General features: G+C 43.8%; 1 protein-coding gene and 1 long non-coding RNA gene across 6 annotated transcripts in view; one reads left to right on the forward strand and one right to left on the reverse strand.

Moving 5' to 3' along the window:
- The window catches only part of ERICH3 (glutamate rich 3), a gene marked incomplete at its 5' end in the record, with an annotated part of 66,476 nt that extends 56,916 nt beyond the window's left edge, over window positions 1-9,560 (reverse strand). For 3 of the 5 annotated variants that reach the window (XM_083448365.1, XM_083448361.1, XM_083448359.1), the window contains 2 exons: window positions 1,914-2,007; window positions 9,163-9,560. In XM_083448365.1, the coding sequence (XP_083304491.1) occupies window positions 1,914-2,007; window positions 9,163-9,182 (114 nt within the window). Of the gene's footprint in view, window positions 1-859; window positions 994-1,913; window positions 2,008-2,909; window positions 2,935-9,162 lie in introns of those variants that run through there. The other 2 variants (XM_083448364.1, XM_083448366.1) reach the window with 2 other exon arrangements.
- Window positions 938-8,294, forward strand: LOC310681073. The gene is made up of 2 exons (XR_014513102.1): window positions 938-1,022; window positions 7,995-8,294. It is a non-coding gene; the product is annotated as an uncharacterized lncRNA (long non-coding RNA).
- Window positions 9,561-12,290: the final 2,730 nt, after the last annotated feature.

Here is a 12,290-nt window from a genome sequence, read left to right on the forward strand (position 1 = left end):
TATTTTCATGATGCCTGATTTTGTAGCAGTCATTATTCTTTTTAGCCCTTCATGGTTGATGTTACATAACTAGCTGCTGTAAGCAGCAGTTCCTCAATTTTGCATCTCTTTGTTTTTCAGGTTTAATTCACACAAATGCACCCCATCCCTCAGCTCCTCACAAAAGAGAGCATTTGTCACTGAGTTTCTCTGTGTTTTAAAAATATTAGGTGCAAATCAGCCAATTGCCTACAGTCAGACCTCATCTGCACTATATATTTAAACAGTAATATGCCACATTAAACAGACATGGCTCTCCCTAAAGAAACTGGGAACTATGGTTTGTAAAGGAAGCTAATAGTTATTGGGATACCCCTATTCTCCTCAGAAATCTACATTTCCCTGAGTCTTTTAACAATGAACCCCACTTGCTAGGAAACTCTAAACCCTGTAGCTCTATGAGTGGAATAGGGGTTTCCTCAGCACCCTTAACAAACTACAGTTCCCTGAATCCTTTGGGGGAAGCCGCAACCATTTAAATTGGTATGATGTGGCTTTCAATGTATAGTATAGATGAGATTTCCAGGCAATGTGGGTTGTTCAGTGAGGAAAAGGAAGTTAAGGAACCAACAAATGGAACATTCCATCATGGGAACCATTATTTCGTGTCCCTCTCACCTACTGCTCTATCAATAGGTGAAGTCCGGCACAAGCAACCCTTCAGATCAGAATTAAAATATCCCACTGATGTAAACAAAATGAAACGTCTTCTGTTTTCCAGCACTTCAGCAAAGTCAGAAGCAACTTGTTTTTGATCCATAAAAATTAACCTTGCACAAAATTATTCCAAATGGTGGTTGCCCACCTGGTCCACTCTCACCTGGGCTGCTTGAGTTCCACTTCTGTACAGTGGACTCAAGTCACTGTAAATGTGAGTGACAGGTCAATTGGCCAATAATGACAACCCTGGAATAGAAGACACCCATTCCACATCACCTGTGAGAGGGTCCATTCAGCTCAATCCTACAAACGTTTACTCAGAAGTAAGTCCCACAAAATTCAATTGGATGCTCCCAAGGAAGTGTGCAGCCTTTGTGCAAAATGCATGCCACGTAATGCTGCCACATTAATTGGTCAACTCTGGATGCTGTCACAATGATTTGTGACAGGTGTGGTCAAAGAAATAACAGGTGCGCTGCCATACATTATTAGGAAAGCCACGGCACCCAGGCTAGGTAGTAAATGAAATACAGTGGTACCTTCATTAACTAACAGCTTAGTTTATGAACAACTTGGATTAGGAGCGCTGCAAACTCGGAAGTAGGTGTTTTGATTTGGGAACTTTGCCTTGGAATAAGAATTTTTTGCTTCCTGTTGAGAGTGTGTTCCATTTGTAAATTGAGTCCCCCGCTGCTATGGGAAAGCACGCCTTGGTTTAAGAATGCTTTGGTTTAAGAATTGACTTCCGGAACAGATTAAGTTCATAAACCAAGGTACCACTGTATGCCCCAAATGCTTTTTCTTGGGTGGCAGCAAGGGCAAGAGGCTAGGGTATGAAACAGAATGCTAAAAGTGTCACCACTTAGCCACTGTATGTGGATCAAATTCCCACTCAGCTGGCTCCCTGGGTGATCGTGGGCCACTCACTTTCTCTCAGCCAAACCAATTTCTCAGGGTTGTCACCAAGATAAAGGGTAATGGAGAATCATGCATCCCATCCTCAGATCCTAAAAGGAAGGGTTGGATAACATGCATTTCAATAAACAGATGTGCTTAATTTGGGAATGAGAAACTTCAACTCCCATCAGTCCCAGTGGCGTCGCCAATGGTCATGGATGATGGGAGTTGTAGTTCAACAATAAGTGAAGGGCCTTGGGTTCCTACACTCCAGGGCTCAATGCAGGGAAACTGACAAGAAATATTTGCATACTTACCAGCCCTGATCTCCGCAGGTGACGTCTAATCCGGGTGTTGCTGAAGTAGCCTGCCAGGTGCTTGTCTGTTAGACTGTTGTAATTTGCAAGTAATCTGAAACCAAAAGAGTCACTTGTAAACAGTCGTAAAAAAACAACAACCCAGAGAACTGTTTACCTTAAAATGCAAGGAACACACACACATATACACAACACTCTGGCAAAACAACCCACATAGTTACCTAGGTAACTTTTGTCAGGGCTAAGAGAGGTTCTATGCCAACTTCCCCAACCTGCTGCCCTCCAGAAGTTTTGGAGTACAACTCCCATCAGCTCCAGCCAGTACAGGTTGGGGAAGGCTGGACGTTGTTTCTGCGCAGTTACACCAGCATTTCCCACAGCTGGTGTGTTTAATTAAGGTGCTCACAGAGCTATGTGTGTCCTTAAAGACCTGCCCTGGCCCAAGAAGGGTGATGTCTACACATGAGCATTTAAGGAGGTGCATCTGGCTTAGATTCTTTGAGCACCTCCTGAGATAAAGGCATGGTGGGAATAAGCCTAAGTAACCCCTGTTTTGTGGGACGCGGGTGGCGCTGTGGGTTAAACCACAGAGCCTAGGACTTGCCGATCAGAAGGTTGGCGGTTCGAATCCCCGCAACGGGGTGAGCTCCCGTTGCTCGGTCCCTGCTCCTGCCAACCTAGCAGTTCGAAAGCAAGTCAAAGTGCAAGTAGCTAAATAGGTACCGCTTCAGCGAGAAGATAAATGGCGTTTCCATGCGCTGCTCTGGTTCGCCAGAAGTGGCTTAGTCATGCTGGCCACATGACCCAGAAGCTGTACGCTGGCTCCCTCGGCCAATAAAGCGAGATGAGCGCCGCAACCCCAGAGTCGGCCACGACTGGACCTAATGGTCAGGGGTCCCTTTACCTTTAACCCCTCTTTTAAATGCCAAGCAAGCCAAGGAAACTTATGCCACCTCAGCTTAAATGAAATGGTGAATACAATTATTATTAGCTCACCTTTATTTTCCCTCAGTTCTCTTGTTGTGTGTTAACCCTGTGGCTTTTAGCTGGTGGATATGCTATCAGGATGTTGTGAGATGGTAAACAAAAGGTCTCTTGGTGAGATGAAAGGGTGGCATAAAAATATTCTCTTCAGAAAAGAACACTGACAAAAGCCAAAGACTTACAGGAAGTTTATTTTTGGTTTCACAATGATCCCACAGCCTACACCAGATAAATTGAACTTTAAGCAGACAATTTAGTTTGACGTGTTATGCCTGGTGATTAAACACTGGCGCTATAGCAACTGTTTTATGTTACTTTCCTTATCGCAGTAGTTGCATTTGCATCTGAAACTGCCAGATTACAGCAATTATGCCACGCATTGATTTATAATGTCTCCTGGCACTAGTGTGCTGCATGAATAGAGGTGTAGGGGGGAATAAACCTACCCCAATATTCTTTCATTTACTTCCTTCTCAGTATTTCACGGGCCAGATACCAGTTAAAACACAGATATCTCAAATATCACAGATATCACAGGGATGGAGCAACGCTAGCTGCTGAACTACTGTGTTACATTTCAGTTGTGGATAGTCTCATTTCAGCAAAACGTCCAAATTCATTATAGGCTCAAAGAGCACTTTGTTCAAAAGCCAGGTTTAAGGTTGCAGTGCTCAATAGAATAAATGTCAAGCTCTTTTTCTCTGACGAGCAATTATTATTACTAATCCCAAGAGAGATGTTAGCTAGCTATGGGAGTCCTCACTTCTGACCTTTTGCCACGCACCTGCTCATGAATACCCGTAGATCAAGGGTGGATAATCTTTGGCCTTCCAGATATTGCAGAACTGCAACTCTCATCAGCCCCATCAAGCATCGCCAATGACCAACATTCCCCACACTTGCCATAGATCATGACCTGGACAGTTTGGGTTCAACCTGGAGTTCTCCATGAAGATCCCTGGGCTACGGTCTGGGTCAGATAACTCAACGCTGGCCAGTCTGTCAGCTACAGTATAAGTGAATGCTTAGCATTCACAGCGTATGATTGTAAGGAGGCAGCATTACTCCCCACGGGCAAGAATGGGGCAGATTCAGAGTTCCGGAAAAAGCATCATGTGCTAGGAGAAGCCCATTACTGGTCCCCATTCTTTCTCATCCCCATGCATCATCTCGTGCCTCCCCTTTCCCCTCACTGGTAAATATGCACAGGGATATACATCAGGGATTAACCATACAAAGAGACACTTCTATATCCAACTGAGCCAGACCAGTCCCCCAAACCCTGTTTCCACAGGTGTTTTGGATCACAGAGAATGGCTTCCAGCTTTGATGATCTAGCTTCTAGGCAGACTCGGACCCCAGCCTCTTTTGCTTTTGAAGAGTCTGTAGTCCGTGAAAAAGAAATGGGCTCCTTTCCCACCTAGCAGGTTCAATACGATAAAATTTAGTATGACATCACTGGTTACGTGTGGGCATGGTTTCCACCCTGTTAAAGAAATGTATACCTTTCATTCAAACAAACAATGCATGTGTGCACACACACTATGTACTGAAAGCCTAGACCAGGTTTCTGTTTCCAAGTGTTAACAGCAAACCATAGTACACATATTATGTTTTCAACACTGGAAAGACCACAAGCGAACAACATTCTTCTAATGTTACCTGTTCCTGGCAATGCATGAAGCACTGTTTGTTTACCACAAGCTTACTAACCATACCTGAGACAAAAGAGAATAAAGCATCTTCATTGGGGTGGTGATAGAAGAGGGTGGAAACATGCAGGAGTGAAGTGTAGAACCACAGGCAGCAATGAGAAGAGCTTCCTCCTAGCACTGGAATAATTCCCCCAATCACTCGTTAGTTCCTGAAGGGCTTGCTCCCCAAACACAGTCGTAGGTCCTGCAAGCCCTGAGCCTTACTTATCCCAACCATTCCTCTGCTTAAACTCACTGCCTCCTGTTAGGGTGTGCAATGCACAGCTCCAACCAGCACACAACTCCAGTCAGAAAGGGGCACAATGAAGCCACCAGCCATCAAGGCCTAATCATGCAGAAACGTAGAACCCATAACCCTTACGGCTTTATCAAACCAAAGACCTGCCCCCTTGGCAGGTTATGATGCAAGATCCAAATACATTATCTGCCCTTTACTACTGTCACGGTACTTTATGTCCTGTAAACAGTGTGGCCTTTCAGAGCAAATTTTTGTGACTCTTTTTATTGATTTGAAAGTAGATTTGAACATAAGACTCCGTAAGTCTCTAACATTATTTCTTAGAAAACAAATCTTCACGGTTAATTGTTCATGGTGCAATTAAGTTAGCAATGGTACACCAAAGAAACAATCTGGAAAGATCCTAGTTATTGATCGGTAGAGCCAGTTACAGGGAGTTACAATCTCTGCCTTATAGTTTACAATTGCACTTTATTGCCAATTCTACACTTAAGCTGAAATGAGACCCAACCGCAACCAAGATATTTTCCCAGGTTTAATAGCTTTAATACAGTGACCAATGTGGCTTTATTTCCAGTTGTGATAAAGAAAACTGACACCTTTGCAAATAGAATAGCAGCATTACCCTACATACATCTGTTCAGAAATAAACTTCATTAAGGTAAATGGGTCTTACTCCCGGGTATATAATAGTGTACACACATTCCTGTTATTCTGCATCCAGCACACTCCCACTGGAAAGTGGTGTACACTCAACATCAATCACAATCAATATCTATCCTGCATATATCCTGTTATTTCTTATGAAATACTCAGTTTTCCAAAAACCTGCTTTGATCTGAATTGAGAAAAGAGCAATGTAGCTGCATTTAAGCTGGTGTTGTGTACAGAGCCTTCATTTAACAGGAAACAATGTTTCGTGTAATATGGAAGTCCCAGCAGATTATATACAACCCATTAAGATACATGAAGTCTCATGGCAAAGCTAGTTGACCAATTGCTCTTGAGATCTTAGTTAATTTTTGAATGTTTGCTTTTGTTCCTTTAAGAGCCATCTCTGAATCTGAAAATGGTCACAGGACACATGCTGCCAGGAGAAATTATGGAAGAATTTACCCAGGCTTTAACTGGTCAAATGGCAGGTGAATGTTAGGACTCAGCTAAATAAAGGGAATGTAAGGACTCAGCTAATAAAGGGAAAGCATATTATATGCGTTATAACACTGTGACACCAGGTGGTGCTGTTGAGTTCTGTCTTTCGCCAACGTTATTTCCCTCCTTGAGGTTTACAACGTGTTTCCCTTAAACGCTTTTTTAAAAAATGTGTCTAGATCCAGCCTCACAGTAAGGCATGGAGCATGATGTAGGATGCAAAGGCATAGGAAGTGGAACAAAGATTTGGTTGACTTTGCAAAGTTATATATATTTCACAAGTTCCAATAATCACTATTAAATTATTATGTTTGGTTTTACATTGAGTTCTATTTAAAGGAAATGTTGTTTTAGTGTATTTTAAAGTTTTTCCTCACGCTAAGGTTGTGTGAACAATGAAAAGGCAAAGGGACCCCGACCATTAGGTCCAGTCGTGTCCGACTCTGGGGTTGGGGCGCTCATCTCGCTTTATTGGCCAAGGGAGCCAGCGTACAGCTTCTAGGTCATGTGGCCAGCATAACTAAGCTGCTTCTGGTGAACCAGAGCAGCGCACGGAAACACTGTTTACCTTCCCGCTGAAGCGCTACCTATTTATCTACTTGCACTTTGATGTGCTTTCGAACTGCTAGGTTGGCAGGAGCAGGGACCGAGCAACGGGAGCTTACCCCATTGCGGGGATTCGAACCGCCGATCTTCTGATCGGCAAGTCCTAGGCTCTGTGGTTTAACCCACAGCGCCACCCGCGTCCTGTGAACAATGAAAAGTGAGTTGTAAATAATTTAAATAGACGTTGTATTGTGTTGATGGCTGTAAAGCCTCTGGCACTGTTTGGCTGAGGAAAGACTAATAGTATGGAATGTTTCTAAACATTTAACTTCCAGAAGCAAAACTCTGAGGAAGTTTGCAATGTGCCTTCTGTGATAAAAAGGAGCTGCCAGTCTGGCTGGGATTAAAACTCAACTCAACATGGGACCTGGAGCCAGAATCAGAACTATTTTTCAAAGGCAGAATGAGTACTGGAAAAAAGTTCTAGAAGATAGGGAACCCAGAATAGATGGAGGAGGTGGCGGCTTGAGGAAAGGGTAAGGAAGGCCATGGTCTCTCAGGCAAGAAGGGGTTAATAAGAGAGGGGTGCTGAATAAATGTTAATGCTGAGGTCTGGAGAGCCTTGTAGGAAGAGAAAGAGGCTTAGGTGATTGCGTAGCAAGTGGGCTAATAAAACAATGCATGGGAATGGTCAAGAAATAGAGTTGAAGGATTGAAGAACCAAGGTGAAGATGGGTCTCTGACACAAACACCTTTATATGGCCAAGGATCACAGGAGGCAGCAGTATTGATAGGCAGCAACGGAGAATAGTAGGGCTGGAGCTTAAGGCCAGTGATCCAGCATGGGCCACAGGTGGGGAACCTGCTGCCCTCCCAATGTTTGAATCTTCGAACTGCAGAGTTGGGAGGGACCCAAAGAGTCATCTCATGCAGCGCCCTCTGCAATATTGAGCCTCAGTACCCAAGAGCCACAGATACGATGGCATGGCCAACAGTCAGGGATGATGGGAGTTCCAGCAACATCTGCAAAGACCATATGTTCCTCACTCCCAGTATATACCCTGATAGGTCTATAGCAGATTTAAGAGTTACACAGAAGGACAATTTTGTCCACTGTGGCTTCTAGTTGTCACTACTACCTTGTCAAAAAGGTATGCCTGAACTATGTGGAGAGGCTTTGTAGAAGATCGTAGAAGATTAGCCTAGTTTCCTGTTCCTCTCCCTGCACATTCTATGTAAAGCTGCACTGCATATTTTTGCTATGTCCTGGATATCACCCACTGAGTTCAATGGGACTTAGCAGGTAAGTGGGTATAGGATTGTAGCCTCAGTTAAGTTTAACTCACATTGAAATCAACGGAGTAAGTTAATCATTATGTAAATGCCATTGGTTTTAATAAGAACCAAGCTCAACTAACTTAATCTGGATCCCTTAATTCATAATAGGTCCATCATTAATTGAACATCAGAGCACTCAATGGATCAGATTTGTGTAATAGTCCTCCCAGAACGACGCCAGATACAGCATTTCAGTTGGCATGGCTTAGCATGGATAATTTTTTGCCAAAAACAAGATATATGGATTTGTCTTCATTAAGTTAATCTATACACACAGCTTCAGGGGTTATCTTCACTAAAGCTCATGTGTTTAAAACACTCAAAGTTCACTTAAAAATAATCATCTGTCCAAGTTCAAAACAAGTGTGAATATTGCCCAATAAAAAGCTAGCTGTTTTAGCAAATTAAGCAATTCTCAAAAAATTAATTAGAAAACAAAAAAACAACAGCCAGTGTTGACAATGGGAATTGAAAGTCAAAGTTATTGTTGCATATCTAATGCAAGAAACTTGTAATGATTTAAATTTGGATCCCCTCCATTTTCTTCTTCTTCTTTGAAAAGGTGATAGATACAAGGGAAAGGGAAAAGAAAACCTTAAATTAAATGCAAGACAAGCTCAGAGATACTTTGCCTCCCAGCCTTTATTTCTGATGGCTCATTACAAGAAAGCAACTCATCACAGTTGCTTTAAAATATCAGTTTTACTACATTTAAGTAGCATAAAAGACTTCTCTGGTTGAATAGCAAGAACTGCCAAATCTGTATTTAGGCAGGTAACTCAAAAGGAGGAAGATAATAGTAACTTTAGTTTGGATACGGGTTTTTAATATTAAATTACCCCTCCATGCTCCTTGCCACCGCATCGCTCTTGGAGAATATGAATGAGTTCAGCTGTGGCACTTCCCTGTTCGTATTCTTCTGCTGTCTAACAAACTTCGCACTAAACATATCTTTCTGCTCCATTAATTGAGGTTTAGCACCTGACACTTGCAACTCTGGCGGCGAGAGTGACGCATGTCAACATTATACATAAAAGCCTCTCTTTCATTTTGAAAATAAAATGACATTTTGGTAATGGGGGAGAAAAGGCACATATATGTAATTTTCAAACAGGAGATGAACCCTGAAACAATACCAAAAAGCCCCCCCCCCCAAGCTGGTGAATAGGTAGGTTTTTAAGACACACAAAATATATACAGCTGCTGTCTGCCCCATCCCATTTTATCCCATCCCCCCCTGACCCTCCCCCTGAAGATCTGGAACCTTCTCACTTACCCAGGGTGAGGATGGTTCATTTTTGCAGAATGGCTTTTTAAACAAAAACAAAAAAACAAAAAACCTGATGCTTAAAGACAGCAGCCGCTTCAGAAACTGACTGCTGATCCTCCTCGTCTCTTCCAGATGCCCGCGACCCTGTGGATTCCCCTCAGGAATCCTAACCTGGCCCCCAGCTGACTGTGCCAAAACATCTCTTCCCGTTGCTAAGGGAGGGCCACGTGGTGATGCTTTCGAGGAGGCGGGCGCACAGACCGAAATAAAGGCGGGGGGGGGAGAAAAACCTCCTTTAGCCCAATGTATTGGGAGAACTGGGGAGGCTCTCTCAGCTGATAGGAGGAACGGCCCTGCCACTTGCGCTGTGTTGCAAGCAGGTTCCCCAGGCGCCTGTAACCCGACACACACAAATACACACACAACACACCGTCGGTGGAGCTTCTAGTCTGATCTGCAGACAGGGACCTCGGAAGAGCTGGAGAGAGACGATGAATGGTTTGATATACATATACATATACATATACATATACATATACATATACATATCTCCCCATCTCATACACAGAACTGTTACAGAGTTTGCAAAGTGGTTAGACCAGTGATTCATTCAGACATGGAGGCTAATTTATGATCCAGTCCCTTTTTAAGAACATAGAATGATAGAGTTGGAAGGGACCACGAGGGTCATCTAGTCCAACCCCTGCAATGCCGAAATCTTTTGCCCGATCATGTGGGGCTCGAACCCACGATCCTGAGATTAAGAGTCTCACACGCATTTTAAAGGTTCGGAAGCTGGTATTCCCTGGCCAGACCACCCACAATGCTTGTTCACCTACGTCCTAGGGGAACTGCTTGGTTTGATTCCACTGCGCTCCCGCGCAGCTGCCCCTGTTAGGCGAGGATCTGAAGCATTTGCAGCAGTTGTTGGGCTCTTCCTGAAATCGCCACCTAGTCAATGCTGTGTAGAGGGGAGGAGGCGTATACAGGAATAGGAGGAAAGGCATAAAGCAAGTGATCCGTCACGGCAGGATGCCATACCCTCCAACATTTCTCCGATGAAAATAGGGACCTCCCATTCCATAATGATAATTTTATTATTTATACCCCACACATCTTAATTGGGTTGCCCCAGCACTCTGGGCAGCTTCCAACATATATAAAAACATAATTAAACATTAAAAAACCACTTCCCTATACAGGATTGCCTACAGGTGGCTTGAAGGTTGGATAACTCCATACCCTCCAACATTTCTCAGATGAAAATAGGGACATCCTAAGGAAAACCAGACATCCCAGTCAGAAACCAGGATGGCATATTTAAATCAGGGGTGTCCCTGGAAAACAGGGACGCTTGGAGGGTCTGGGATGGCATCTGAATGGATGTAAACCTAACAAGAGTTACCTGGGCAGAACCCTGACTCCAAGGTGCTTACAATCTGCAATAAAGGTAAAGGTACCCCTGCCCATACGGGCCAGTCGTGACCGACTCTGGGGTTGTGCGCCCATCTCGCTTAAGAGGCCGGGGGCCAGCACTGTCCGGAGACACTTCCGGGTCACGTGGCCAGCATGACGAAGCTGCTCTGGTGAGCCTGCACCAGCGCAGCACATGGAAAAGCCGTTTACCTTCCTGCTATAAAGCGGTACCTATTTATCTACTTGCACTTAAGAGTGCTTTCAAACTGCTAAGTGGGCAGGAGCTGGGACCGAACGACGGGAGCTCACCCCGCTGCGGGGATTCAAACCGCTGACCATACGATCGGCAAGTCCTAGGCGCTGAGGTTTTACCCACAGCGCCACCCGCATCCCTCACAATAGGCAATAGGCAATCTGCAATAGGCAGTGGTAAAAAGGGGGAGATCCCCTCCCCAAAAAAGTCATTTAAAGTACATTCAGTCACTTCACCCAAAGAACTTTGGGAGCTGTAGTTTGTTAAGGGTACTGGAAACTGTAGCTCTGAGCAAGTGAAACTACAGTTCCCAGGATTCTCTGAGGGAAGTCGCGTGCATTGAATGTGCTTTGGAAGGAGGGTAAGGATAAGGAAGTGACATAGTGGTAGACAACTGTGCACACTTAAAGCAACATTACAGCTGGGGACCCATATTAAAGGGACAGGCAATGGCATCCAGTGTGCCACTAAGAAGTATGCATGTTTTACTCTGAATTGAGGGGCGAATCAAGAATAATATATATTTCAGTGTATGATTCTAGTTGCCTCTTGTCAAAAATACTTGTCACAGAGCTGCAAAAGGTGCAGAAAGTGTCTCCCAAATCTCTTGGGCTTGAACATGTTTCAAGAAATTATTCAGATAATGCACAACTTATTAAGGTATTACTGCCATAAGATGTAGTGATGGCCACAGGCTTTGAAGGCTTAAAAAAATGTATTGAGAAAGACACCGCCTTGATGGCCCTATTAATAGTCACTACAATGTCTGTTCTGGCTTAAAAACAGTGGGAAGGAAACTTTTAAAAAGCAACGGGTAGTATCCAACTAAATCATATACCAGTTAGACCCATTGAAATTCATTGACTTAAGTTAGCCATGTCTAAAGTCCATTTATGGTCTGCTCTGAGCATGACAATTAAAAACCACCCAGTACGTTTTGCTGGCATCTCCTACACCTAACGAAAATGTCCTCTTCTCGTCTGTTCCTTTGAATGGCTTTTTCTGTATTCCTTTTTCGATCCATATGAACCTCTGGACCTTCATTTCAAGGAAGACGAGGCAGTAGATGTCATAGTGCTCCACTCCTATCTTCATATCTGTCCACAACAGTCCCAAAGCTTACCTGTTATAGAAACCTCCATCTTTGTGGAATCAAGAACATGCCACCCAGAACTGAGTGCTAAGCAAAACTAAGCTGGAATCTAAGAATTTGATTCCGGCAACCTGTCTTAATTTCACTGCAAAAGGCCATGTAGTCAGCAAAATAAATATTCAGCACTTTATAGATAGTAGTGGGATGGGTTATGCTTAGTTGTGTGTATGGCAGAGAAGTCCCTTCAGATGTTTTGGAACTACAATTTACCAAGTGAACACACATGGACCCTTCATTCGTGATCCCAGGCTCCTCTGCAGGTCCTCTGTCTGAGAAAAGTTTGAAGAATTACGCCAAGGGAGGGGGCCTTTT

Source organism: Podarcis tiliguerta, assembly GCF_965153285.1.
Source record: "Podarcis tiliguerta genome assembly, chromosome: 6".
Lineage (NCBI taxonomy): Eukaryota > Metazoa > Chordata > Lepidosauria > Squamata > Lacertidae > Podarcis > Podarcis tiliguerta.